Source organism: Python bivittatus, unplaced genomic scaffold (assembly GCF_059951505.1).
Source record: "Python bivittatus isolate LINGU-HERP-01145 unplaced genomic scaffold, Pbiv_v1 ctg000700_np1212, whole genome shotgun sequence".
Lineage (NCBI taxonomy): Eukaryota > Metazoa > Chordata > Lepidosauria > Squamata > Pythonidae > Python > Python bivittatus.
In genome coordinates this window covers 37,984,119-38,012,025 of record NW_028277098.1, presented here as the reverse complement: position 1 = coordinate 38,012,025, position 27,907 = coordinate 37,984,119, and the positions used below count along the sequence as shown (strand labels likewise).

General features: G+C 34.9%; 1 protein-coding gene across 1 annotated transcript in view; it reads left to right on the top strand.

The window, feature by feature from the left end:
* The window catches only part of LEPR (leptin receptor), a 54,518-nt gene extending 27,478 nt beyond the window's left edge, over positions 1 to 27,040 (top strand). The window contains exons 7-18 of the mRNA XM_088153322.1: positions 2,978 to 3,271; positions 3,360 to 3,477; positions 5,506 to 5,705; positions 8,039 to 8,187; positions 8,371 to 8,530; positions 8,624 to 8,706; positions 9,936 to 10,152; positions 11,098 to 11,280; positions 13,275 to 13,370; positions 19,014 to 19,116; positions 19,593 to 19,668; positions 26,225 to 27,040. Of these exons, the coding sequence (XP_088009448.1) occupies positions 2,978 to 3,271; positions 3,360 to 3,477; positions 5,506 to 5,705; positions 8,039 to 8,187; positions 8,371 to 8,530; positions 8,624 to 8,706; positions 9,936 to 10,152; positions 11,098 to 11,280; positions 13,275 to 13,370; positions 19,014 to 19,116; positions 19,593 to 19,668; positions 26,225 to 27,040 (2,495 nt within the window). The remainder of the gene's footprint in view (positions 1 to 2,977; positions 3,272 to 3,359; positions 3,478 to 5,505; positions 5,706 to 8,038; positions 8,188 to 8,370; positions 8,531 to 8,623; positions 8,707 to 9,935; positions 10,153 to 11,097; positions 11,281 to 13,274; positions 13,371 to 19,013; positions 19,117 to 19,592; positions 19,669 to 26,224) is intronic.
* The last annotated feature ends 867 nt before the right edge of the window (positions 27,041 to 27,907 follow it).

Here is a 27,907-nt window from a genome sequence, read left to right as displayed (position 1 = left end):
TTCATCTGGAGTATCCAGAATAGGCTTCCCAGCAGCAGAATCTTCTTAATCTGATTTGGACATAACTACTTTCATGTTAATTTCTTTTGTTTCTTTTATTTTCTTCTATAATCTTTTTCCTCCAAGATTCACTCTTGATACTACCACTTAATGGTCTGTTCCATATTCACGACCATCCTTGTATCCATTACTGATTCTCTCAGTTTTTCATCATGAATAATCAAATCAATCAAATTTATTGTTTTATTACTCTCCCATGTCTTCATATGAATAGGCTTATGCTTAAATCACATAGTGAAAACAAACAGCTCTTTTTCTAAGGAGATGCTCTCCAAAACATTATCATTCTTATTCATTTTTGGTCTCTGGATGGCTCAAACCTTTTCTGTACTCTCTCATCTTATTCACCCATTCATATCAAACAATAGGTAGAACTTAAACTATTACTTAAAACAATAGTTATTTTCCCTGGATCATATTTATTCAGAGGACACATAATTTTCCCTAAAACTCATTCCTAGTTCTTCCATTATTACCATACACTAGAGCATATCATGCAGCTCCTACCAGCCTATGAATTCCTACTTCATACACAATCTGAACAGCTAGGTGGCACTGATAGAAACCTAGCCTATAAGCCCAGTAAAATAAGGAATAAATAAACCATATATTATGACATACATTTTAATTCATTCATTCATAATTAAACTTAAATCTTTATTTCCCTGCATGTATTTATAAGCCCCATTCCATAAGTAGAGACCACTTTCCTTCCCGTTTCTCTTAGTTTCACAAACACAATCTATTTTTCTTTGTTTTGTTTCATGTGCTAAGTCATGCTTTTACGCTCTTCTCCTCTTACATTTGAAATCACCATCCTGCACATGCTGTAGTTGTCAACAAGTGGACCCATGTATACTGAACACTACCTCTTTGTCATGGCTTTGGTCAATTGAGGCTTTCACATAACTTTCCTTGGTAAAATAAAGAAAGAGTAGATTTAGTCATCAGCCTCAGCTTTATTTATTCCCAAGCCACATGCAACATTCCCTGCTAACACTAAGAATACAAGGCTGGTCAATTGGCACATTATGGTCAGTATGTCATAAGCGCAAGTAAAGCCCAGTTTTATCCCAGGTCTGCTCACATTATTCTATAGGATCTCTAATCTAGAGACTACATCTCAAGCCAATATACTGGTGCCCACACGTCACCATCTATAAAGTTGGGAAACAATAATAACAATAATAACAGCAACAGTATTTATTAATAATTAACAATTATATATTAACTATTACAAATAGAAATTATTATACATAATAATTTAATGATTATAATTAATTAATAATTAATAATTAATAATAATAAACATCTGCCTATCCCAGGTCCTTGGGAAGGACTCAATAGGTGGACAAAAATGCCAAATCCAGTCTAAACATCTAGCTGACTGTGTGACCAACCATAATAATAGCAACAATAATATCTACTAGGAAATATATGTAATGTGCTAAAACAGTTAGAAACAAGACTGCAGAGGGTCATCCAGGTGTGTGTGTATCAAAATATCAAGATGGGAGCTCCAATCACACAATGGAAGCCTGCCCCTTTTTAATGTCTGTTTGTAGATTTTTATATACCCCGCCCCCCTCCACATGAATGCTCCTGAGACTGCAATTTAAAGATTGGGGAATATATACAATATATACATCAGAAAGAGAGGAAGTTCGTAAGACAGCATTATGGGTAAATATCGATATATAAATAAAAAGGTTTGAAAAGAAGATCTGGACTTACACTTCACTCTGTCTGTAGCCACTGTTTGTCCAAAATGCCAATCATCATCTCTCACACTTGACAGCTATTGTTAAATAATATAAGAAACATCTGGCTGTAACACAGATTCGTGGAAAAGTGTATGTAGTAAATAATGATTCTAATGTGTAAGATGAAATATTAGCATTCGGTAAACACTTTTTAGTGATCCTATTGTGATGAAGATGCTGATTAGGAAGAATAATTTCTTTCCTATAGGGAACTGTTTTCCATAAGGGTACTGTTAGTATTATATAAAATAATTAATGTACTTGGTGATGGCAAAGAGTTGCTCTTCATTCACCCCACTTCATTAACATCAGATGTACAACAAGCTAGAACTAGGCTTATATTTTTACATCTTTAATTAGCTTTACATTCAGATCTGTATTTAACCTGGATATATCTATTTAAGATAAATGGGCAAAGCTGTTTAATACCTTATAAGAAAGCCTGTATTCTGAGACCTCCCTTTGAATTACATTGATAGATTTTTAAAATTGTATGGTACATACCATACACACACACACACACACACACACACACTTACTGTTAAATGCTATGGTATGCTCCAGAATTCATCAAAATAGACGAATGAATGAATGAATGAATGAATGAATGAATGAATGAATGAATGAATGAAAGAATGCACACACACACACACTGGATCATGGCCCATGAGGAATCAAAAATTATGTTTGTTTATTTTTACAATATTTTTAACTTATCCCAATCCAAAGACCCTGAGTGGCATACAAGATAAACACATAACAACAGAGGTTCCAAACATATCAAACATATCCTCAATAGATGCCCATAACAATTAATTAAAAATAAATGAATGGCAGAATAGTGGTTATTTTTACCACTTTATATAATGATTGGAGGGAGGGTGCTAAAATGTATCTCTGGAGTCAATGAATGTTGAAGTGTGGGGGCTACTTCTTTCATAGTTAAGGGGGAAGAACATATTTAATCTGAGAGAGGGACTGCCTTTTTCTTATGTTGGAATCTGATGAATGAGAAAAGAATATTATTTTACATTACATAAATGACAAAGTAAATTTACTATTAAAATGCCTACATTTGTGGTTGTTTTTATAAAGAATAATTTTATAAAAATTATTTTAAAAATATAATGTTTGATTTCTTTTGTTTTTAATAGATGTCATGTATTTCCCTTCCAAACTCCTAGCAAGTGTTGGAACAAACGTTTCCTTTTACTGTATTTATAAAACCAAAGACAAAATAATCTCATCGAAGAAGATAGTGTGGTGGTTGAATTTAGCAAAAGAAATCCCAAGTAGTCAGTATACTTTTGTGAATGACTACACTAGCAAAGTTACCCTTACCAACTTACCTGCAATGAAGCCTGGAGGAAAATTCCTTTTTAACGCTTTATACTGTTGTAATGAGAACAAGGAATGTAATCATCGTTATGCTGAACTATACATAATAGGTAATGTATCAGATTAATTCTACAATTATATATGTTGATGAACCCTTATTCTTTGTTTGCATATTCACTAATGTTGTCTTTCAAATAGATGCCAATATAAACATCACATGTGAAACTTATGGCAACCTACAAAAAATGACCTGTTCCTGGTCCATCAATCCAGATCCAATGCTTTTGGAGAGTACTTTGCTGTTAAGATATTACAGGTATATGTTCATTTTAGTATGGTATTTTTGAAAAGCTGTTTTTTTCAGAACTGAAGATAGTACAGTGATGAAGAAAATTCTATGTAATAGGGAACTTTTAGAGCTCCTGGACAGTGTGTCCCAGGGCAGATGAACTAGTGGTCAATCATGGACTGATGATTTAACAAATAAGCAATGGAATGCAGTGACCAGAAGCATCTGCAGGATCTAATGCTTTCATGAAAATGTGGAAAGCTGTTTTCATAATTTGCCTTCTCTTGACCCCCCTGCAGACACCTCTAACTAAATGTTACAGATTCAAATCCTGCTTAACTATGAAGATCTCTGAACCATCTTGGGTTAGTCACAGCCTGATATACTCATAACTTTATTGTTAAGCTGCAAATACACTTCTGAGCACCTCAGAGAAAAAATGAGATTCATCTGAAATCAATAAATTTAATCTGAGGTCTCTTGCCAGGGAAAGGAGTATTAGATTTGGCTCAAGGCTGTTTGGCTCAGTACTGTAGCAGCTTGGATATTAGCTTTTGCAAAGTGCTGTTGAAATCACCTTCCACCCTCAGCCTCTGTTTCCCATCTTCAGAATGAGATTAATATTGACCTGTTTCTTATAGTCATTGTGAAGATGAACAAGAATAAGATTTACAAAGTTCCTTGTCTGCTAGAAGTGATCTCTGTCTATCTCTCTCTTTCTAACTGCAATATGGCACATACCCCTTAGTAATCTTTGTTCATGTGTTCACATTCACATAGGAAGACTATGGCACCAATCAGTGCCATGGAACCAATAATTCTATTTTTTCCCCTAAAGTCTGCAAAAGAAGGAGAAAACATGAATAAAAGTAAACATATTATGAACTTGTCACTTTTAGTTTTTCATCAACTCAGAATCTAGATTGATAATGACCATTCATTTCTTTAATGTGGTATCTTGTAGAGACATTTATTCATTTTCCTCACATCCTATTCATTATCAGTATCAGCATTCCCACTGATTTTAGCAGGCTTTAGATCAGATTGGGAGGCTTGTTTTTTTCTGGTGAATTGCCAAAAGGTAGATATAAAACAAGCTGGATGATCTACCTATTTTCAAAGAGACTCAAAATCTATGGCTTGGTTAAAGAGGCAACTATCCTTCATGACTAATAACAATCAAGTAATCAGTCATGAGTACACCAGCTGTGTGTACTCAGGTTCTGGTAAGATGACACATGCCAAACGTCTTCCAGTACTTCATATAATTGACTTCCCACCTGATTGAAATGGCACTATGGAGAAGCTGAGCCTGAAATGCAATGATGAGGCCTGTAGCCTGAGGCATTATAGCAGGACGTGCATAGTTAGAGCGAGCTTTAGGCTTGTTAGTTCATTAGACTTGAGTCAATGGTGCTGACGTTCTAAAATGAGAAATTCTGAGATGCAAATCGATTTTCCGGGTATTTGCCTAAGAATGTTGTTTACATCTTAATATACTATAAAAAATAGCTTCGTCCCAGGGAGATGTGCTGAAATTACATTTAATGACATATAAATTTGACAAATAAATAAATACATAAATAATAAAATAGTTCCTTTTAGCTGAGTAAGCTGAAATAAATGGTTAGCTACAAATTTTATAACTAGATAATTAAAAATACAGGTTATGTGAAGACTACTCTTTATCACTTATGTTTTTATTTACAAAGAAGAAAGCCAGTTTGGTCTAGTGGTTAAGGCATCAGGCTAGAAACCAGGAGACTAGGAGTTCTAGTCTCACCTTAGGCATGAAAGCCGGCTGGGTGGCTTTGGGCCAGTCACTCTCTCTCAGCCCCTGACATCAGGCTTGGGTGACAAGCCGGTCGGTCAATTCCTGTTGCAACCAACAGATCAACATTTGGTTGATCTGGGGGGGGGGGGGAAAGCAGACCCTGCACATGTGGGAAAAACACTAGGATGAAAAAAAAAATCTTTTCTACAAAGTAGTTATACTACTCATGTTAATTTAAGTGCTAGGTGCATATAACTGTATTATTTTCTTGTTATTTTAAGGAACGATATATACTGTTCAGAATCTCCTAGCATGCATTCAGATTCAGAGGTGAAAGAATGCAGTTTTCAGAGGAATAATGTTTATGAGTGCATCTTTCAACCATTTTACCTTCTGTCTGGATACACTATGTGGATAGAAATTAAGCACTCATTGGGAACAGTTACATCAAGGCCAGTATGTGTCCTTCCAAAAGAAGTAGGTAAGTGAAAGGCCTCTCAAACAATGGATTATTGCCCAGCTTGATTTGAACATACCATGGATTTTCGGGTATTTTTTTGTTTAATTGATAAAAGTTTTATCTTCACTCAGGCTACAAGCTGCACCAGAGGAGAGGGCAGAGGAAGGGGAGATTGCCATATACAGTGTTGGATGTCATGTCATAAGCTGCCCCCCCCTTTTTTTCTTTTGGTGCCTCCAAGTCAGAGTTGACTCCTGGCAACTGCCTGGACAAGTCCTTGCAGTTTTCTTGGCAATGTGTTTTGGAGGTGGTTTGCCATTGCCTGCTTCCTAGGTCTGAGAGAGAATGACTGGCCCAAGATCCCCCCCATCTGGCTTTGTGCTTAAGATGGGACTAGAACTCCCAGTCTCACCACTATGCCAAACTGGCTCTCTTATGATTAGCCAACTCCTTTTCTATCTGTGCTGCCATGTTGCACACATATCTCAAAGAGGCAGAACTTGTGGTTTGACTTTGGGATAATGGCTGCTGTTTTTGAATCTACACATTATGCTATACGTGTTCAAATATAACTCTTTAGAGCAGTGTTTCTTAACCTTGGCAACTTGAAGATGTGTGGACTTCAGTTCCCAGAATTCCCCAGTCAGCATGGCTGGCTGGGGAAATCTGGGAGCTGAAGTCCATACATCTTCAAGTTGCCAAGGTTGAGAAACACTGCTCTAGGGGCTTGTGGCAAATTTCACTGCCAAGGAAGAGCCATTCGCAAAACAGCTTTTTAACAGTATGAATTAAAGGAAAATAAAAAAGTGAGGTTCCTGTCTCACTTTCAAGATGTACATAATACAGTTAATACAAGCTGTAATACAACATTCCTTTTAAGATGTATCCTGTATTTCAATCTGTAATTATAAAAATGTAATTGCTGCTTCTTACACAAATGCTATTGGCTCCTGTTCCTTGAAATTCTTTTTTCTCTCTTTTTTTTTTCATATTCCACATCCAACGTATTCCTTTCAATTGGCCATTTTAATTATTCAGTCAATAATGGTGAGCCTGTGTGGAAGATAAAGATAGCTGTTTTTATTAAAACTGAAACAAAATTAAATGTGTGTGAAATTACAATGAATTATCAGGCCTTGCAATAAACATTTAAAATAAGTTTTCATTTCTAACATGTCTTTATTACATTTCCATATAGATAGGAAGGGTGATTTATAGAACAGATTATTCTATGCTCTAGAATCACATTACAGGATTCAATAACAAGTTCATAAGGCCTTGTGTGGTCATTTAAAGATTGGTTTTGGAGATTCAGTTCTGTTGCAGCTATAGATACGACAAAGGCTGCAGTGTTAGTTGTTTGTCTGCTCCTTCCACCTTTAAAGCAGCACATGAAAGATGCCTAATTTTAACATCAAAAAAGGTGTGTGTATCATGAGTATTTGAACTTCTCTTTGTCCTCAGCCTTACCTCCCTATAGTCCATTGTTCTAAGCATTTTTCTTCAAACGGAGCTCCAGTATTGTGCATGAGTCAGTCTGCCGGGAAAGTGTCTGAAGAATGAGAAAATGGGACAATGACGTCTTATAATGGAAAAAATAATACCTTTTAACCTTATATATGTCCCCCATCGCCCTCATTGTGCCTGAGATTATGGTTACTTTCTAGGGTTGCTGCATATCAGCATCCATTGCTGTCATTTCGTGAACAGTTTCAGCCAATCATCTTTACTGTACAGGTTGAAACATGTTGCATTTCTAAAAGCCACAGGAAAAATTGGCTTCCTTATTAAATTATTATAAAATTTACTTAAAATTAATTTGAAAATAAAAAATAGTTTCTAAATAGATCTTGCATCTGGATCAAATGTTAGTAATTTGGTAACCGCTCTTTCTATATATTATGGTGTAAGGCCTTGAGTCTTGAAAGTACAAAATCTAAGATCCAATTCCATAGAACCTGAGTTTGGCAACTCAGCCTTTTTCAGCCAGCAGTCTTCACCAGGTGAAGGCTAGATATCATATGACTCTGCCAGAAATATAAGAACTCCGGAAAAACCTTGGAAGAGCAATGCTGTCCTCCATATTTCAGTATAAGTTTAACCCAGTTGTCTTGAGTTGATACTGGATTGGGAGAGAAGGAATTTTTCATGAGAAGGAACTATTTTTTTTTCAAGGCAATAAGGAAACAAGGTTACTACTACAATTGTTTTACAATTAAAGATCGATAAGGATTTTATAAATTGCAGGATACAGTACATGGCTTTAATGAAGTACAGTAGGGAAGAAGCAATACATAGTTAGACAATGAAGATATTCAGTAAGTCAGCCAAATTTCTTTTGTTTACCTTTCTAGTGAAGCCATTCTCTCCCTTCAGTGTCAAAGCTGAAATCACAGAGGATACTGGGCAGCTGAATGTGAGTTGGAATAACCCCAAACTTCCGAAGAATGACCTTCAGTTTCAAGTTCGATATGCTGCTAGTGGAAAAGACATTAACTGGAAGGTATGTTCTCATTTAATGCAAACCAACTAATGCTTCACTGCGGATTTCCTATTAGTTTTATTAGTATCTAGTTTTTGATGTGCCCCTTTTCTCTTTATTACATAACAGATATCCAATCTTGGCTTTAGTCACTCAGAAATGATTTTATTCATTATTTGTTTAGGCATCCTTGCTTTTTTACAGATTCAGGAAGTTTCTGTTGTATCGGTTACCTCTGTGAGTATTGCTGTACAGGATCCCTGTATAGTTTACATTGTTCAGATGCGCTGCAGTATGACTGAAGGAATTGGCTATTGGAGTGATTGGAGCAGATCAGCTTATACAGTTGTTAAGGATATTAAAGGTCAGTATATTACCTATATGCTATTGGCTACTTATTTATTCATTTAAAACTGCATGCATATAAACAATTTGAAATATACATTTTTTTTCCCAGCTCCTTTGAGAGGACCTGAATTCTGGAGAGTTATTAATGAAGATCCCATAACGAGCCAGAAAAATGTCACTCTGCTTTGGAAGGTAATTATGGGAAGAAAAATAAGATATTCAACATCTAGTTTTGTTTTTATAAGGTTCCTATTGTGTCTTGCAATTAGGAATATGAAACTACCTAAAAATGTAATCCCTTTACTGTCTACACTGGTAGGGTAGTATCCTGATTTGGGTTTCGTTTTTAATTAGTTAAAAAAACATAAGACATTTTATACATTGTCCTGATTTACATAATTCTTATATTAACTAAGAACCTTTTTTTTTTAATGGAAAAGGGCAATCTTTTAAAATGTGAAGTTCCACGATGTAACCACTTTTAAAATGTAATTGTTATTGTTTACATGCAACTTTCAGAAGTGTATCTTTTTTTTCAGGAATATTTTCTGATTAAGCTTTGATTCAGGAAAATAAATCCTAGTAGGCTTTAATGTTAGAAGTTGTCTCAGAATAAAATTTCTAAATTTGTTTCAAAGGAATTCAAGGTGGAATTTTTTTACATTTCTACTTGTGATAGGCATAATGCATATTTTCATTGTCTTTCAAGGATACATGATCCAAACAAATTAATTATTAGCAAAATCAGCACATCAAAGATTTACAGCAAGGTTCTTTGGTGGATCAGGGAATCTCACAACTTTTAAAAAACTTGATCAGGTACAACTGTACTTGCAGTGTCAGCAGTTTATGTGAATAGAACCAAAGGCCAAAAGTTCTCCCTTCTTCCCTATATGCTATTGGCTATGGCTATCTTGCAATATCCCATATGATTTCAAAATCTGTTCCAAAGGATTCCCAGGCCTAAAGATTAGATCCTGAAGATAACATGGGCTGTTGCAGGGAGAAGGAGGGAAAGTTCTTTTGTATGAGCAGAAATCTGTTCCTATGCCACTGGATTTCACCCAATGCCTTAAACAAAAACAGACAGTCAGTCTAAACTAACAAGTGCTTCCAATGAGAATTCTTAGAAATATGGAACCAGCAAAGTAGTTTACTAAACTAGAAATCCATCTAATTGCTTTTACACTTTAAAAACTTTTGGAAAAATTGGTTTAAAATACAATCTTGATTGCTCAGCAAATTAGTTTAATTTCTGACCTAATTGGCTATATGAGGCAATGAAAGTTAATCTCCTTAGTATTTGTAGGAAAAAATATTTTATTATAAAATGAATAAAATATCTGCCCCTGTATTATTAAAAAAATTGAAAATTAGCTTCAACCCAAAAACAAAATAATATATATGTATTTTTTTTACAGCCATTGATGAAGAATCTTTCTTTATGCAGTGTTCTAGACTATGTGGTAGAGCATAATACTTCAGAAAACTTTACATGGTCTGACTATATAGAAAATGACACTACTTATACTTTTTCCTGGTCAGAAGATATACATTCTGTTAAAATTCTAGCAATCAACTCAATTGGAGCTTCTTCTGTGAATTTTATTTTAACTCTATCACAACAAGTAAGCACAGGTAAGAACAACCATTTTGGATAATTGCTCCCCCACAACCATTTAAATGTATTACTTTTAAATAAAGAAGGTATTTAGAAACTACTGATCTTATGGAAGTTATTCCCTTTAAATAAAGCGTTTAGGATTGCCATCTAACATCCTTCAATGCATTCATTTTGATTACTCTCATTCTGGAATGCTGATACAAGTATTATCAATACATGATAGTAAATATATAAAATAGCTAAATATATAGAGGACATTCTCATTGGAATTATGCAGTGATGTATACTTTCTTGAGCCAAGAACCATATGTGTCCTTTAGGTGGCAAGTAGAGGCCACAGTCCAAAATTAGATGCCAAAGTGTCCTAAGGGGGCATCAGTACATTAAAATGGTGGTGCAACTGGGTGATTAAAGTTGTGCACCTTTTTACCAAGCACTGAACATATCAGGCATGGATTTGGTTGCCCAGTTGCACCCACCATTTTGACATGGTTGACTCCCCTCCCGATGCCCCTGAATAGCGGATGGGGAACTATATTTGATTTACAAAATTACATACTCTTTACATTTATATTTAATGAACATTAAATATTGTTGACTATAATTAGGCTCTAACTATGTTTTTAATGCCCATTCCATTACAAAAATTAATGAAGTACAACTTTTTGGACATGTGTTCTGGGAGGCTAAAATTGTGTTTGGTGATCTAAATTTGATAATGCTTTATCCAAAATAGATTTACTTGTATTGCTACATGTGAATTAAACTTGTTTCTACAAATAATTTGCAATCTAGTAATATTATTCCTTTCTTTCCTTATGAAGTTTACAATATTTCTAATTACAAAGTAAAATAAAGTAATTTTGTTTTTCTTCTTTAAGATATGGATGAATTATCTTTCAACTTTTGTGCAATTTTCTGATTACCAATTTTTTTGTTTGTTGGTTGGTTTGACTTAGTAAATATTGTGCAGTCTCTGAATATCTACCCAATGAACAGCAGTTGTATAATAATGTCCTGGACACTTTTACCTATGGATTATATTGTTACATCCTTTGTAATTGAATGGATCAATCTAAATGGAGAAGAACAAATTAAATGGATAACGGTTCCTTCCAATGTCAGAAGGCATCAAATATTTGGTGAGTTTGAATATGAAAGCATATACCTGTTTCTCTTGTGTTACAACAGTACTTATGCTGGAAAAAATAAACTGGACATAAAACATAGAAGGCTAAGGAATTTTGAGTGTATAAAAAGATTTACTGAAAACCAATGAACAATGACAACTTCTAAAAAAAATTATATTAACAGGATTCAAAATATGCTGTGTAACATTTGAGCAAAATACTGTAATCTATATTAACATTATTTTTCCCTTCCTTTCTGTCTTTTCTAAATTCCTAAATGTCATAAGCGTGCAACATGGATGGTCAGATAATGAAAGGAAATAATAAATATATGTATTTGCTAAATATTTTACAGGAAGAATCCTACAGTAAAATGTTTTTTCAAAATGTAGGGTCTATTATTCTAAACAAATAATATTTTCTTCTTTTCAAGACTGAAAAACTTACTTATGCTATTGTGAATATCATTTACAGACCTAAAGTTAAATGTCAGGTCCAGTGTTTGTTTTACGCTATACATTTAATATAATTGCATTTATTTTTAAAAAATTATAAACTGCCTCACTCCAGAGGCTCTAGGCAGTGTACAGATTAGATTATAATATATTATTATAATTATACAATAAAGCACAAGATAAGCCATAGAAAAAATAACAATAACAATATCAGTTGTGCAGACTACATATGTTAATCTCCAAAGGCCATCCAAAATAGCCAGATTTTAGCTATCCTCTGGAAAGTTGAAAGAAAGGGGGCCATACTTGCCTGAGGGGGATAAGCTGCTCCACAGGAGGAGAACAGCCACTGAGAAAGTCCATCTTTGTGCCCCCTCCCATAATACCTTCTGATTGGAAGAGACTTTTAGCAGGTGCTTTCTGTTTACTCCAGTTGGGTGAGCAGAATTTATCTGGGACAGTAGCCTCTGAGGCTTTAAGCAGATCAAGCTTCTCAGTAAGGCTGCAGAAATGTCCGTAGCTGATGATTCACCAACATCAGAAACTCAGTACTGATGAATGAAAAAAGCAAACAAAAGTGCAAGAAGAGGCTTTGAATATAGAAGCATGGGGTGAGAAGAGGAAATAAGAAAGTATACTAGTTCTGGAGTCCCCTTTTTTCATTTCCTTTCATTTAAATCGCTAAGAATGAAACAGTTTAAGCAATAAAAAACTAAAAAAAGGAAGATACAGGAATGGTGTATTGTTCACATGCTTTTGCTCTGTGAACTTGGAAAAATAAAGGATGAACCTGTTCCTATGCTTCTAGATATCCCTACATCCATCTGTAGGAAAGTTTTGCTAAAGCATGAAATTGTTTGCCAGCTTGTCTTTGACATAATATATCTTAAGAAAGGTTGGGTATCTCCCCTTAGGTTAGGGAACCCAACTTGTTCTCCAAACAAATTGGAGAGCCACCAGAGGCCTTCTGATGATATGGTAACATAATGGAAAGGGCCTGCCTTCCTGCTGTTTGTGTTTTTGAAGAGTGTGAATGTGTGTGAGAGGCCTTAAAACACTTTGAAAACAGCCCATTTGGACCACATGTTGGATTACAAAATGCAAGTGATTTGTCTCTTAAAAGCCTCCTACACATATGCTCACCTTGAAGTTTGAAGAGAAAGAAAAAATTATATTGCTGAAAATCTGCTATTTCCACTGAATTTCTTTGGCAACATGATCTTGCAATGCTGGAAGCTTCTAGATATCCTATGATAGGTATATTATCACTGCAGGTTATCAACTGCAGGTTGCCCCAACTTAAATTGTGGGAGATATACTGTTACATCTAGTAACTTTTTATTCTTTTATGATTTTGGGAAGCTATTTTTAGGTCTCTGTGTCAAAGCAATAGAATATAAGAAAGTGCCAGTTTTCCAAACCTGTAAGTCTCAGATTGTTGTGTTTGACTTTCTGTAGCTGTGAGGTTTAGTCTCTTCTATGAATCTGATAGACTGGGAATTGCTCACATGTGCTGGTATTTGTAAATTAAACATTATTGTTTTATTCCAGATAACTTCGTTCTCATTGAGAAATACAGATTTAGTTTATATCCAGTCATTAATGAAGGAGTGACAAAACCTGCAATAACAGAAGGATTTTCCAAAGGTAATTTTAGTAAAATATTATCTTAGATAGAACTTCTTAAATAGTAATGAGAATATAGATAATACATTGGAGATGCTTCATAACATAAATGAATGCATTTTTAAAATCTTTTTTGTAGACTTTAACAGAATATGTTTATATTCCAGTTATGATAGTTGAGAGAGTATAAAAGCTGCTTAGAAAATACAAATGGTTTAGAAGGGATTGTGTTATCAATGATTTTGCTGTAGCTCAGACTACAAAGGATCATGCTAGTGACAAACATGCACATGTAGGAACAGGTCAAATATTTATCATGCAAGTTGCTTATCTTTCATATCTAACATGCGGTCATACTTCTTCCATTAAACTCACAAGATGGCACCCATAGACACAGCTAAGATTGTTGGGTGTTAAAGCAGCCAAAAACATATTAGTAAGTCTACAGTACTGGACTGCATTCTCCACCTTGTCCCCAACTGAAGAAAGATACATCACTGGGGAGCAACAAAAGGAAAGGTATTAACCATATGTATGATTCATGGCTTAAATCCCCATAGGAAAATGCCTTTTTCTTCCATGGTAGCATTTTTTTAATTAAAAAGAGGGTGGCTAATTGTACCTAGTGTTTCACATATCACAAGAAGAAATATGGTGAGCCTGATATTGGCTGATTAAATACAGAACAGGACAGGAAGCAGAGTTCCTTCAGTATTCTATGATGCAATTCATATGGAAATTTGAACTCATTCATGGGGAGTAAGTATTCCCTGACTACTTTGATTAAACTGAAGCTGAAATGCTGCTCCTTCAATCTGCTCTTTACAATTGCCTAGTTGAATGCATATCTTTTCTGAGAAGATGGCACCAAAATAGGATGTAAGTAGTTCTGCCTTTTCTTTGTTATCTGTTCTGCCCTCCTCAATGAGCAGCTGGTATATTGATTGTTTTCTTTGTTACTCTGAACATCTCTAAATAACCCCTTTTCCTAATCACAGTACATTCTGGTTTTTAGTTTTCCTGACATCTCTCTACAAATCTAGGCTATGTATGTACTGTTCCTTAGTAATATATCTCTTGTTCTACCTTTTATATGTGCCTTTTTTTATTTTCAGATTTTTCACTATATTTTATGTGCAACAATATTTGCTTCTTCAGCTCTCTTCCTTTTTATTTCCAGTTATTTCCAATTGCAATTATTTACAATTGTTCTTTTAGAATCTCAGTTTTCAGGAATTCCCATTCATCTGTGCATCCTTTTCCCATTAGCTTCGACTACTGTGGAATCCTGTATATAATTACTAATAGTTTTTACAATCTGCTTTCTTAAAGACTAAGATGTGTTTCACTACACTAGAATTTCTGCCCCCAGCCCAATAGTCTCAATTTTTTTTTTTCCTTTGTATAGTAAGTACTCCATATTAGTTAGGTACAAGACAAGGAATGCTAATTCTGCTGTAGCTTTCTCCATTCTCTGAAAAAAAATGTTGATCAAGCTGATTCCTGAGTGTTTGGGAAGGATTATTTTCTCCCCCAACAGATGTCTGAGCAACAAAGTCCCCCATTGGTACTTGTTCCCTCTTTGAAGACTCAAAAATTGGAAAACTATTGGAAATCTATATGAAAACTTCACCTATATGTTATTCTTATTATTATTGAGTGGTTGGTAGTAGATACTCAGAATCATTCTGGTTTTATTCCTTTTTCCATTTATTTTAACCCATATATTTCAATGTTGCAATGTGGATGTTTTATGTTAATTTGATCACAAAGAAAGTAATACCAAAAATTGGAAATATATATTCTCCATCAGTTATGCAATGTTTATGCTAATGGGATGTATAAAAAAGGATGCTTAGTGAAATGATAAAATGAAAAAGGCTGTGAATGAGCAAAAGTGCATATAAGAGAATGACTGCAGCAAAAAATGAGGATGATAGAAATATATAGAGAAAAAGAGTGGTGAAGAATGTTGTCAATGAGAGCAAGGAATGGTTAAGATTAAAAGGGACAGAGAAAAACATGGTAATTTGGTGGCAATTTAAAATGTCTTAGAAGTGAAAAGAGTTAAGCGTCTCCAGCAGAGTAAATGGAATTAAAAGTGTTTGAATGCTTTGGAATGAAACTAAAGTGAGGGAATGCTAGAAGGAGTATTTTAAAGATCCATATGGGAATGATAATTAGGTATCAAAAGTGGAATTAAAACAAATGCTATAAATGTAGTATCTAAGAAAAAAATGGATGAAAAGGAAATTATAAATGTGGTGAGAATGTTGACAAATCATAAGGCTGCAAAAAATTTAAAATACCAAGGTAAGTTAAGGTATGGGTATAGTTTGCTTATGAAATGGCTGTGGGACTAATTTAACACATATGAAGACTGTAATCTGTGCATAATGATGGCAAGTTGCCATTATTGTTCTCCTATACAAAAGGAAAGGTACCTGGAGTATATTTAAAAACTACTGGAGTACTGGTCTGTTAAAAGTGCCTGGGAAAGTGTTTAACTGAATTATGATTGAAAGACGAGAGTGTGACAATGGGCAAAATGTGGGAAGTGCAATCCAGCTTTATACTGGGCAGGGGGTCTGCAGATCAGATTTTTGCTCTTCAGGAGGTGATTGAAAAAAGTATGAATATGAGATAGTTTATTTTTATGTTTGCTGATTTAGAGGAGTCATATGAGAAAGTAAATTGGCTTCAGTAATGAAATGTTTTGTGTGAATACGGAGCTGAGAGTTGCTGAATATGTTATACAGGTAGTCCTTGTCTTACAACCACAATAGGGACCGGAAAATTTGTTATTAAGCAGTGTGGTTGTTAAGCAAGGCATCACATGACTACACCCAATTTTACAACATTTTTTTGCATTGGTTGTTAAGCAAATCACACAGTTGTTAAGCGAATCATGTGGTTCCCCATTATTTTGCTCATTGGAAGCCCCCTGGGAAGGTTGCAAATGGTAATCACATGCCAGTTGCCAAGTGCCCGAATTTTGATCCCATGACTATGCAGATGCACGATAGTCATAAGTGTGAGGACCGGTCATAAGTCTCTTTCTTCAGCACTGTTGTAACTTTGAACGGTCGTTAAACAAATGGTTGTAAGTTGAGGATTACCTGTAGGTGGAACAGTTGGTGAACAGTATGACAGTTGCTGAACAGTATATGGTGGACCTAAAGGATGCATGAGAATAAATGGAATGTTTACATTTGTGATGTTAGAAGTATGTTGGTTGTTGTCAAACTATACCTCAGGATTTGGCAGTTAATCATAGCTTTCCAGTCACTTAACTCCTTATTCAGTACCTGACTTAGCAGAAAACACTCAAAAATGACTTGGCTAGTTTAGAATCTTTAGGGCAGACAGGAATGAAGCCTTAAACACAACAGTTGATTAACCAGTTAAAGACAAGGAACTCAGAAACTTTTAATATATACCTATGCTCCAGGTTTTAAATTCTAGAGGTTTTTCCTTTCATCCTTCACAGTTAATGGATCCTTGGTCTTCTGATGGCCTCGGGAGGTAGCAGAGGTATGTTTATATAACAGTTCTCTCTAATGTGGGAGAAAACTGTTAGCTCTCCCCTCGTCAGTCTCAATTCATATAGTTGGGAATGTGAATGTCCATGCATTTTTCTATGTAGATGATATGTTGTTGGCTCAGAACCTAAGGAATCTGCAGCTATGTCTATTATTGTGAGCCGCCCAGAGTCACCCACTGGGGGAGATGGGCGGCATACAAATTTGAAAATAAATAAATAAATAAATAAATTGTATGATGCAACAAGGAGTATGGATCTGAAAATTAAAATATCAGAGACCAGGGCAATAATAGGAAAAAATTCAATTAAATAATTGAAAGTTATGCATACATGGAGAAAAACTAGAGTAGGTTGATGAATTTGTATACTTGATAGAATTTGTACTAAAGATGGGAAAACAAATGGAGAAGTTTTTAAGACATGACAATTCTGGTAGAAAAGTAGTGTGCGCTCTCTTGAGAAATGAATATTTGTCAAAAGAAAATAGTTATGTATAAGATGCTTCTGTCCATTTTGTTATATGGAAGTGAGAGTTTGGTAAGCGAGGAGAAATTGAATAAGCTGAATGCAGAAGTAAGAAGCATGTGTTGTTAAAAATAAAAGAGATAGTAATGAATGATTGTGGATTGTATACAAAAGTGAATGATTAATATAAACGAAATATGTTGAGGCAGTTTGGTGGTATAAAGAGGATTTAATTACAGAACAAAAATATGGAAAAAGATTGAATTGAAAGGAAAGAGAAGGCCAAGAAAATCATAGTTGCATAGGGTTGATAAGATATTCAAAATAAGAGAGGTGCTAAGTTAAAAGGACAAAAGGCAATGTATGAAGTGATGCATGGAAGAGGTAGAAGCAAGAGTGGTTTGCAATGATAGAAATGTATGGAGAAATACAGTGAACGATTTGGTGGGAACTAGATTTAACTATTCTTTTTTTTAATCTCATGGCTTTTGGCTTTTTGTTTTTTATTCATATTCTGTGCTTAGAATAACACTGCATATCTTGAAGGTGAATAATATTTACTTACTTACTTACTTACTTACTTACTTATTTATTTATAGAGCTACCCATCTCAGCGGTGTGATGGGTATGCATGTATGTACAAGTTATTATTATTTTTTAGTTCTAAATAATTCTATTAGACTGTCATGAAATATGGTTTCAGTCTTAATTTTGGTTTCTTTTCTTTTTTCTTTTTTTGTTACAACTATTTTTCCAACCAATACAAAAAACATTTGAAAAGGATTTCTTGTTCTGGATTCAGCCAAACCTTCATAGCAGCTGAAAATATAGTAATGGGAATGTTTCTATTTCACATATCATTTTGCCAAGTACAGTGGGATCTGACTGCTACTTACAACAGCAGGGCAGGGATTGCATCTGGCTTAAACTGTATTTTTAATCCATACAGTATAGTATTGATAAAATATAGCTTTTAAATACTTTTATATAGAGTTAGGGTGAATTTCTTTACTTCTGCTAACATATTTCTGAAGCATTGCCTTTGAATGCTTAGCCCTATTGAGTATGCATTGCTTAGAAAAAAGCTTGTTTTGAAATTACATTTGACTAAGAGTATAGTCATTTTCATACTTCTGTGGGAATATTTTCTGCCTTTTAATGCTGTTTAATGGTGCTTGTTTTAGAGTACTCATACATAGAATTGGAATGCATGGCTAATTTACCCAGCCAGTGTATTCTTAACTGTATATTCAGTTTTACTTAAATAAATGAAAAAAACTGATTAATTCAAGCAGATCAAGATTTAACTTTAAGGAGATAAGGACGCTCAAGGTTTAAAGCCTTTTAATCTTATTCTCTTTTAATTATGTTTGAGGCCTGGTGAATTTGGTGGGACTTTCTTGCATTGTGCATAGGATCTCACTGGAAAATATAACTTACAGTATGTGCAAAGATATCCAGATTTATTCATCAATAATGTGTTTTTTTTAATATATATAGTATTCAGGTTTGATCTTAGGAGACTTTGCTAGGCATATTGTGCTAGAATATTCTTCATCCAATATACCATTTAATGTCATTAAACTACTATCTTGCATGTGTATGTTGATTGCGATGGCAATAACTTAAAAAATATATATATATTGTTTTTTCAGATGAGATTGAAAAGCAGCATGATGTGAACTTCTATGTGATTCTACCCTTAATGATTTCATGCTCATTTTTGCTGCTTGGATCACTGTTGATTTTGCAGCAGAGGTAAAGTTTTCCTTTATAGTAGTTTGCTGAATCTGTTCATAGTGGGAGAACATTGCATAATCTGTAAGATCATCCTCTTGAACGGAGGAAAAGAGAATAAATTAAATTTAAACATTAAAATTGGGGAATATTTTCAGATTGTTAGAGTTTGCATTGTAGTATTATTATTATGTAATATTGCAGCAACCATAAGCTGTAATATTGTTTCTGATCATTCTTTTGTTAAATGTATATCCCAGCTTCTGTTAAAGACAGTGTACACAGCATTGCATCTTTCAGTTTTTCATGCAACGACTACCCTGTAGCAAAGACAGAGCTGGGCGAGAGTGACTGGTCCAAAATCATACAGTATGCCTCCGTAGCTGAGGGTGGCCTTAAACCAGGGTCTCCCAGGTCCTAGTCCACAGCCTTAGCCACCACACCAAATTTGATTTGTTCACCCTCAACCAAATCAATTCCTTATCTGAATTTTTCAGAATGAAGAAATTGTTGTGGGTTGATGTTCCAAACCCAAAGAATTGTTCCTGGGCACAAGGAGTTAATTTCCAAAAGGTATGGATTTCCATTTTAGTGCATTTCATTGTTTTATGTCTTTTATCTAGTTGGAAACTGAGGTCAATTATTACCATTACATTGCCAGTGGATTTTCAGATACATTGACAAAGATAAATCCAGCTAGGTAGGTATCCATTCATACATAGGTAAACATGTATATTCTAAAAAAAAAAACACCTTCCAAGTTTTTTTTTTTTTTGTATTAAGAAGCTCCAGTGCTCAAACAAATACATATGCTATATGGAGATTCCATGTTCTGTTAGGACAATATGCAGCGAGCATTCAACATTTCTATTGGAACCAGGGATCTTCAATCATTAGGGAAGAGGAATCTGTCTTAACATTGTCTAAGAAATATGGTCATTCTCACAGAGTAGGGCATAACATATACAAAACATTGTGAATGGATATAATCCACCTATCCACATTTCATTTCTCTCTTTCATTCCTTTGGTGCATTTCTTGGTGATTCTTACATGGCACAGATGGCAGTTTTATAATGTATATACTTTGTAAATGAAACTATAAAAGTTGAATTAAATATTCTAATAGGTACATAGAAAACATTGGGGAAAATTATTTTTTAAATTTATACATTATTTTCAGTTTACATTTCCATTAAAACTTTACTTTCTCATCTTTATTGTTAATTTTATTTCATTTCATTTAAACAGAGAATGGACATTCTTTGAAGTCTAATCTTGGTCACTGCCCGCTGAACATTGTGCCAGCACCCAGACTTCCTATACAAGTTGTTAGAAGAATTATCTATTTGAATTCAGAAGACAGAATTACTTATCATTTCATTGTCTGCTGACTTTGTTCGTACATAATAGTGTTGGAACTATTTTTGTTCAAAGGTTATACTAATGGTATATCATTCTAAGAACACTATTTTTCAGCAAGGCAGGTTTTGTTGTGTAAGAGGAACACTTGAGGATTCAAGGACAGTGGAAACTATGTTGTAATCATTAATACATTCATTTCCCCTAGAAAACTCGATTAAGTAATCTAAGCTCAAAGAATAGTCTGGGCAAACTATCTTGGGTTGAATTAATAAAGTTGGGGGAATGTGGTAGCTGGGGAATGATTTTATATGTAACTTGGATATTCCCAGCACCTGATTTAGAATGACACATAAAGATACAGAGCGTCATGTCCTTAAAACCAGCAACATCAAGGGGTCTTTAATTCTAACTTTTTCTTAAACTATTTGGTTTGTTTTCTAAATGAGCTGGCATTTTAAAGTGCTTATTATGGAGCATGTTTTTCACTTAGAGCATCATATACTGAATCTCTATAAGCAACCAGTTCAGGACAGCCACATATATGTACCCAAGGCACACTTAGTATAGGTGCCTCACTGAGCTTTTCCTGGTTCACCCAGTCTCTCAGTTTCATATTCTCTCTACTCTGGAGATGCTCTGGATCTCCATATTCTCACAATGTCAGAAAGGTTGGAGAATTTAGAAGAATTTGTTTTCCTGTGGGAGGAAACTCTTGCTTCACCCCTCCTTCTGACACCTGACAGAAATGAGTTATAAAGGGAAGGCTGGATGGACGGTTTTGCAGCTCTCTCGTAGCAGATTTCCTTTCCAGCCCATACGGAACATGCCTGCGAAGCACTGGAGGACTCCAGCAGCTTTAGAGGGCTTGGGAAGTGAAAACAGCGATATACCCTCAGTTGAACTGTGCCAAGAAACAGGGAAGAATATAGTCATTGTTTTAGATAGAAAAGAGAATGAAAATTATTGTCAGGAAAAATAATCCTATTTAGTTTATTTTAAATGGCCCTCTGAAATTCCTCCTACATGTGTGACCAGAGAAAGTGGGAGAATCATTTCATCCGATTTCCCAAATAAAAGAGAAATTCTGTAATAATGTCATTGGGTATAAAAATAACTATGTTGGCAACATGATACCCTTTGGTATCTTTCAGAAGGTCATGAACTTTGCACCATTTCAGATTATTATTGGTGGAAGCTACCACAAAAAGTTATGAATTACACTTATGGCGATTATTACAAAGTGGCTTTCCCCCCTAAAATGATAAATTAAGCGGGCAGAGACAAAAAGGCTGAGATATCTGCTCTAGTTAGTAGAAACTATCCCTGAGATTACAAATTGGGGAACAGGAAATTCAATAGAACAGAACTGCTACATAAAATTCTATAAAAATGTACTCTAGTTCCACATGCTAATGACATCTACTTATATTCTGTGAATTTTCAATCTTAATGTAACAAAAACTTTGAAAACTCAGAAATATCTAAAAGCCTATTTACAAGGTATAAACATATTCTGTGAGACGATGGTGTTCATTACTGTCCAATTTCATGCTAAATACAATATATACAAGGGCCATGTACTTGTTTTACTGTGACTATTCTACTCCATTTAAAGTCAAACTCAAATTATTTTTTAAATGAAAATTATAAACATTCTAAAAGATTTATTGATTTCTGAACATTTTTCAGCTTTTATTTAGTCTAATTCCAGTTATAATTTTATCTTCTGTTATAGCTTGTCTGCTTCATTAGAATGGTATCATATAAAAAGGAAATGTTGACAAATTAACATAGAGTGACATATAAAATGAGCAGGATTTTCCTTGTCCCAATTTCTAATTTGTTCAGGGCACTTGGAAAATAGCTGTAGATTTTGAAGTAACTTCCTAAAAAATATGAAAGAAATATGAATAAACTATTTATCAGAAGACGAGTATTCTTCCTAATTTAGGTGCAATGTTTATTAGCAAATGATCTATACAAACTCAATAGAGTCCTTTGTCCGCTCTCACTTTTTGGCACGCTTGGCACACGCAAGCAGGCAGTGCACCAGGGAATTATAGGGAGTAGGAAATCTATCCCCATTTTTAAGGAAAGATGAACACAGAAACAAAATTCTGTTGACCCCCTCTGAACTCATGCTGTCTGCTGGTGCCCTTGTACTAGAAAGACAAAAACCTAGTCTGGATCTTTTTCCAAATTATAAAAAATTCAGCACCAACAAGAATGACAGAAATTATTCCCTGATAAATACTTAACAGACCAATACAGGGAATGGTTTCTGAAATTCTCTCCAACCCCTTTAGCAGCAGCGGCCATAGGAGGCATTTGTATGTGTTCTGTGTAATAAAGTATTGTGTGTTTGTTTGTGTATGTGCACTTTCTTCCCAGAAACTAATCAGGGTATATGCACAACACCAGTGTCTGCATGGGGCAAGGGGAGTCAGATTGATTGAAGCAGTTTTTCAAATGGTTTTCTGTGGAACCCTAAGCTCTGGGACAACTTGATGGGGTTCTGTGAGAAACTAAATGCAAAAAGAAAACAGGTCACTCAAACACAATCAATTTTCTATCATGAGAGCTTTGCTTCTTGATTAGAGATTCCAGTAATTTCTTTAGAAAGAAATTACAGGTTCTATGGCCTAAAAATGTTTGAAAATCCTGCACTAGAGCATCTCTGAAGCCTCTTCAAACATTTAGCAAAGAGTTTACCACCCCAGGTGGCTGCCTGTTTCATGGGCTGACAGCTTACAGAGTTAGGAAGTTCCTCCTAATGTCTAGCCTGAACCCACTTCTTTGCAGTTTAATCCATTGGTTTTCATCCTGCTCTTTGGAGCAATAGAGAATAATTCCACTCCTTCCTCTATGTGACAACTCTTCAGATATTTGAAGACTGCTTTAATTTCCGCTCATCAGCTGTACAGGGCAAACATACCCAGATTCTCTAATAATTCCTTGTAAAGCTTGATTTCCAGATCCCTCACCATCTTGGTAGCCTCTCTGTAAATTTAATTTGTCACTGTTCTTTTTAAACTGTGGTGCCCATAACTTGACACAGTATTCAAGTGGGGTATCCCTATATGTGAATATGTGCACACTGGGAAGCAAGGGGCAGGCCACATACACTCTGTTCTGCATCATGTGACCAAAGGGAGGACCCTCAAGTGGGCTGGTGAATATTTTGACCTGCTTCTCAACTGCCTTTCAGAGTGGGATTCACTGTTGTTGTTTTTCTGGAAGCCTTTTCTCCACTACTCTGATACAACCCATTTTCCAACTCATTCTTTCTTTTGTTAAATTCCCCCTCTTGCAATTTGTTCCGTTTACAAAGAATTATCCTGTTGATGGACACACAAAATCCTGAACTTCTTTTATGTGAGGAATAAAAAGGGTTTATCTATTTTCTTAGTATCTATTGCCCTGTGTATGTTTGAATGTGATTATACGCACACATACACATGCTGTATGTATGTGTGTATGTATATTTCAACTATATACATAGAATGTTACAGATTCTTTTGGCTGCCTTCCTTGCAAATACGTTTCAGTTTCCACATGAAGTCAGTAAATTATTAATAGTGGATACCTAAGTGATTCCATTTTTCATTCTCCTATTATCCTGCAGATGAATTTAAATTAAATTATTTAACTATTTTATAATTAAAGCATTATATTTTATCAGCTAATAATATCTCTAACACACTAGGTTTTCATGAATTCTTTTCATTCTCTCCAACCCAACAGAATATCGGGAAGAAATTCTGTAAAGGGGCCGAGTATTGTGTCCGTCTGTCCATTCCTCTGTCAATAGGATAACTATGAAAATGGGACTTAATAGCACAGAATGGGACTTAAATATGCCATAACTGATTTGTGCAAGTAGTTACGCTCAGGGAAAAAAAAAATCCCTCTTCATTACAATGTTGTAACAGAATGCTGTATGCTTGTGACTCAGCCACATTAGTTGTTGGCTACTCTCAAAGAAACTCTCAGAGAGTGCAATGTATTTCTGAAGGACTACCATTGTATAGGACCTCTTCACCCATTTCAGCTGTCTTCATCAAATGTTTGTTAATCCTCCCCCTCTCTTTCTCTCTTTCCTTGTGCACTGCATCTATTGAGAGCTGGGGCAAGCTGAGAATATTAAAGGCACTCCATGTGGCCAGTGTATAAGTTCCCTGCAGTCAGCTAAATGCCATTCTTGCAAAGATCCACAATTGTATCCATTGAAGCTTTTGCAAGAGCTGCTATGGCTGGCCTAGGCTCTCTCCAGCTGGCCAGAAAGGGAACATAGAAATCAGTCTCCAGCCTGCAACCCATCCCCCACATTAGTTTCCGCATACAAGTTTGTGGCAAAGAAAAGCAGACAATTGGTATTGCTGCAAGAGCTCCAGAACCCAGTGCAAGGGCACTGTGTTGCTTTAGAGACATTGTAAATTGGGGTGGGGAGGGGGGGAACAAGGACCAGAGAGCCAGGAATGGGACACTGATAGAAATTGTTATGCATGGGAAAGCTACCTGCCTCCAAGCCTTCTAGAACTCAACTCAAATTGCAATGATTCTGTAGATTAATGACGATACTAACTTGGAAACAAAGATGTGCATTGCCACTGCAAAAGCTGCATCAAATCCTCATGTGCTCTTAGGCCTCCTTCATCTCAATACATGCTCATCCTGATCTGGATTAGGCCACTGTGTGCTAACTTTCCAACAAAAAACAAAAATATGGAAGGTCAGCTGCATAATACATTTTCAATGTATTTTAGCTCCATTAAAGCTAAGCTAAGAAAGAGCTCAGGAAAATGTCTTCTAGGGAATGGGGACAGAAGCAATATTTCTGAGATGCAAAGCTTCTCCTACAATCTTTTGTGTAAACCACCCAGAGTCACTCTACAGTGATATGGGCGGTGACAAATTTGAAAAATAAATAAACAAACAAACAAATAAATATTGTGGCTTTCCTTAACCACTCACAAAAGAGGCAAAAAAATTGCCAATATTTGATCAGAGTAAGTTTTAAACTTAGGGCATACAGTATCACCATATATTGTTTATGTAGTCTACATGAGAAATATACTTAACTTCATTCCGGAAGTTGGAGAGGGATAGCAAAACCTGATAAACACTTGCACTGTATATCAATGAGTGCTGATTTCTGCAGACGCAGCTGTACCATAGGGTATAAACACTGACAAGAATAACATATTTTCAGTCAGTTTTACTGTCAGGTAAGTGTGCCTAGAATTGCAGCATTTATTATCCCAAGGACTTTGGTCTTTGCTTTGCAGTTATTTTGATTACCCCTCATTTTATCCATCAGTTAATTTTTAGAGCCATTGCATTCTTCGTATTTTTACTGAAAGGAAGATGCAATGTATGCATAATTCCTCTAATTGACAAGACTGAAAACATATTATCTAAAGCTTGAGTTTAAACTTAAAACATACAAAAATTGAATATCTAAAATGCTATCATAACCTGCTGATTTAAATATATATATTTTTACTTTTAACATGTCTGCCTTATGTTGGTGCACTTCATTTAAAATGAAATATATAACCCAGGACATCTAAATGCAATGCCATAATTTGGTTCCTCCCTCCAAAGAGATAATTTCAAAAATGTAATCAATCAAGCTTTGAAAATGAAGAACTAGATTCAAGTATAATAAAATGTTCATTCGCTTAATTTTCCCTATTCTTGTTTTTTTTTCAGTATGAACCATTAATCGATAAGTGAGCTTTACAATATTCTTGTTTTTTTAGCCTGAAACCTTTGAGCATCTCTTTCTCAAGCATCCTGAAGCATTGTCATTTGGTCCTCTACTTCTGGAACCAGAAATAGTATTGGAAGATATCAGTATTGATAAAGCAATGAAAAATGAAGATAAACAAGAATTACTAGCTGTTGACTCACTGTTTGCAACCATTCAAGACTTTGAGCATGACTCAGCTTGGTCTATTGGTCATTTCAATAGTGACAGTCTCTCTGTACATGATGTTGAAAACAATGGAAGAATCTCAGAACAATGTAATGTAAAATATGCAACTATTATAAGTGGCTCCATGTCAAGTAGGCTTTATGAGCCTCCAAAGGATTTAAGCAGTCCTTTTGATAGAAGTTTTTTGAACCTTAAGTCTTCAGTTCCAGCTTCTTTCTCTAGCATTTCTTGGGCAGTAGGAAATCAAGCATTTCTGATATTACCTGAATATTTTAAAGACCCTCCTAGAAAAACACTCTCTCTCTCTGTTGTTTCCTCTGAAGTTTTCTCAGAACCTTCAGAACAAGATAAAACTTTCACTAAAGGTGGCAGTCCAGAGAGAAGTTTGTTCTACTTAGGCATGGGCCCACCCAAAAGTAATGAAAATGATATTTTTTTAGCAGAAAATTCAAATGTGGCATCATGTCACTTTCATACCAATACTCTCATTAAAAACATGAGGATTTCTCAAAATGTAACATCTGATCTAAATCCTTTTATCTGTGACTGTGAAAGGCCCCTTCAGACCTTTATACCATATATGCCTCAGTTTCAGACATTGACAGTTAAAGTACATGAGACAGCTAGTAGCAAAGCTTAATTAACACATACTTCTAATCTATTTTGATTATAATGTTTTATGTCCAACAAATTTTATTCATTTAGAACATTTTGGCAACTTTGGTACTTTGCAAGAGAATAGGTAAATATTCAGATTTTACTCATAATCCATATTATTTAACTCCCAACTAATACAATATTATACTTTCCTGAAGGAGAATGACCAGTTAAAAATGTGCTTGATTATCTGGAAAGACAAAGTAAATTCTATCTTTCCAAATAAGCAGGTTCTGAATGTGGTCAAACTAAGATGAAACAGAATCAATTCTTTCTGCAGTATATCCTACCTAACATTCTGTTTATAATCACAATCACATAATTCCTTTAATTTTTACCTTTGGTTTCCCCCACCCCTGGGGAAAAAAACACAGAGCAGAAGTTTTAACTGAGCATAATACTTCTGTTCAACTCTTTTTTAGGGCTTACAGTTTGGGAAATCCAAATTCAAACATATTTTAAAGTTCTCTATTCTATACAGGTAGTCTCCAGTTTAAGAACGAGTTCAGTTCCCAAGGTCTGTCTTTAAGTCAAATTTGTATGTAAGCCAGAGCAGTATTATTGTATAATGCTGTATAAGTAGTATTGGGTAATTAACTCAAACCACTGTGTATTTAACTTGAATTTTGTTATAATAGGCTCTGTTCTTAACTATGGGTCGTCTGTAACCCAGGCGTTCTTAACCTGGGGACTACCTGTAATTAGAATTAGAATCAGATTAAAATGATGTAATTACATACAAAATGAACATATATTTTCAAAATTAAATAAGATCAACAATTTTGAATTGCTTAGTGTAAACTATATGAATGAGGAGGAGGAAGAAGTAAAAATCAGATACATTTCTTTT